Raw genomic sequence first — 1,389 nt, 5'->3', positions numbered from 1 at the left:
AAAGTGCAGGTCAGAGCAGTGTCACACTGGCAGCCTGGAGATAGCCCTGGAGAAACTGCAGCACTTCTGCATTGAGACTGGTGCTCACCATGGATGGAACCCTTCCTGGACAGGCAGTAGACAGTTTGTGAAGTGACTGTGCCAGGTGGATTTTGGGGTTGTTCACCATCTGACCCACTGGGTCATGTTCTTTCTTGCCAGCAAATGCTAGCTGTGAGAAGGCTGTCTGATAGCCTGGTGTGTCTTCTGTGTCAATAAAATGCTCTTCATCTGGAATGGTGCCATCTTCGTGCAACTCAAAAAGCCAATCAGAGACTGTAACAAAGGAGTCCACAGTTTGACGTATTCAGTGTCCATCATTGGAGGACATTCTGTTAGTAATTTTGTTATGCCAACCGCACAGTTCTTTTTCTCTACATTTCCAGATATTTTCTGAATTTCAGGAATGATGAGTTTTTCCAAAACCATTCCAAGCATTTTTGGTTGAATACCATCAAATATTTCTTGTAGTGCGAGGGCTCCATACTTTATGCAGTGCAAATTAATAAAGACTAAGAAACTCTTGATGAACTTGGTAGTTTTAGAATTCTGGAGTCTTTGGAATAGTAGAAGGAAAATTTGCTTTCTGTACTGGTCAACTGATTCAGGAGGCATGTGCTCTATTATGCTGTTCAGAAGATAAAAGCCTTGGTGGTCATTTGCTTTGGACGCAATTAGCTTCTGAAAGACACCCAGTAAGCCAGGAATTTTGTCAGCTGCAGCACTTGCTATTGTGTTGGAACTGTGCTCTAAGAATGCTTGAAAAAGCCTCACTAATGCAGGACTATTTCCTATTCTTTCCCAAAGCACAGCCTGGAGGAGGTGGGGAAACAAGGCCATATAAGAAGACGGGATGTCATTTTTGTGTGTTTCCAGAAGCAAGGACATCACTTGAAAGACATACGGAATAAATTCTTGTACATCATTTTGTAAAATTTCAGTGAACACCAGAAATAAAGCCTCCTCAAAATTTACAACAGCAGCAGGGTTAGTTTTGCAAGTTATTCTTATGGATAAGCATATTGCTTCAAACATGTAGTGATTGAAGTGAGGTTTGTTCGGGTTCTTACTGACAGCTAAGAGCTTCTGGGTAAGCTGGGCGATAAGAGTAGGGATATATGGGATTATGGCTTCTTGGAGGAGAGAGAAACTTCTCATGATAGCTCTCATAATATATTCATTTTCTGAAGAACCAGGAAGTGTGAGAGCTTTGAAAAGGTTTGTTGGATAGATATATAGTTACATTCTCTTAATGAGTAGAATGATTTGGATTTGTTCTAATGGTGTTTGTAAATAGGATATCATGTCCGCATCTTGTACAGCAATTAACCACTAGGAAGAATGTATGCA

The 1,389-nt window shown here is 40.8% G+C and overlaps 1 protein-coding gene across 1 annotated transcript in view; it reads right to left on the bottom strand.

Annotated features, from left to right (window-relative positions):
• Positions 1-10: 10 nt before the first annotated feature.
• The window catches only part of LOC101576481 (exportin-2-like), a 3,220-nt gene continuing 1,841 nt past the window's right edge, over positions 11-1,389 (bottom strand). The window contains 2 exon segments of the mRNA XM_012512891.2: positions 11-303; positions 306-1,257. Of these exon segments, the coding sequence (XP_012368345.1) occupies positions 11-303; positions 306-1,257 (1,245 nt within the window).

The sequence above is a fragment of the Octodon degus genome, unplaced genomic scaffold (assembly GCF_000260255.1).
Source record: "Octodon degus isolate 3935 unplaced genomic scaffold, OctDeg1.0 scaffold00287, whole genome shotgun sequence".
Classification (NCBI taxonomy): domain Eukaryota; kingdom Metazoa; phylum Chordata; class Mammalia; order Rodentia; family Octodontidae; genus Octodon; species Octodon degus.
Note: the sequence above shows the minus strand (reverse complement) of the source record. Positions and strands in the feature narration are given on the sequence as shown.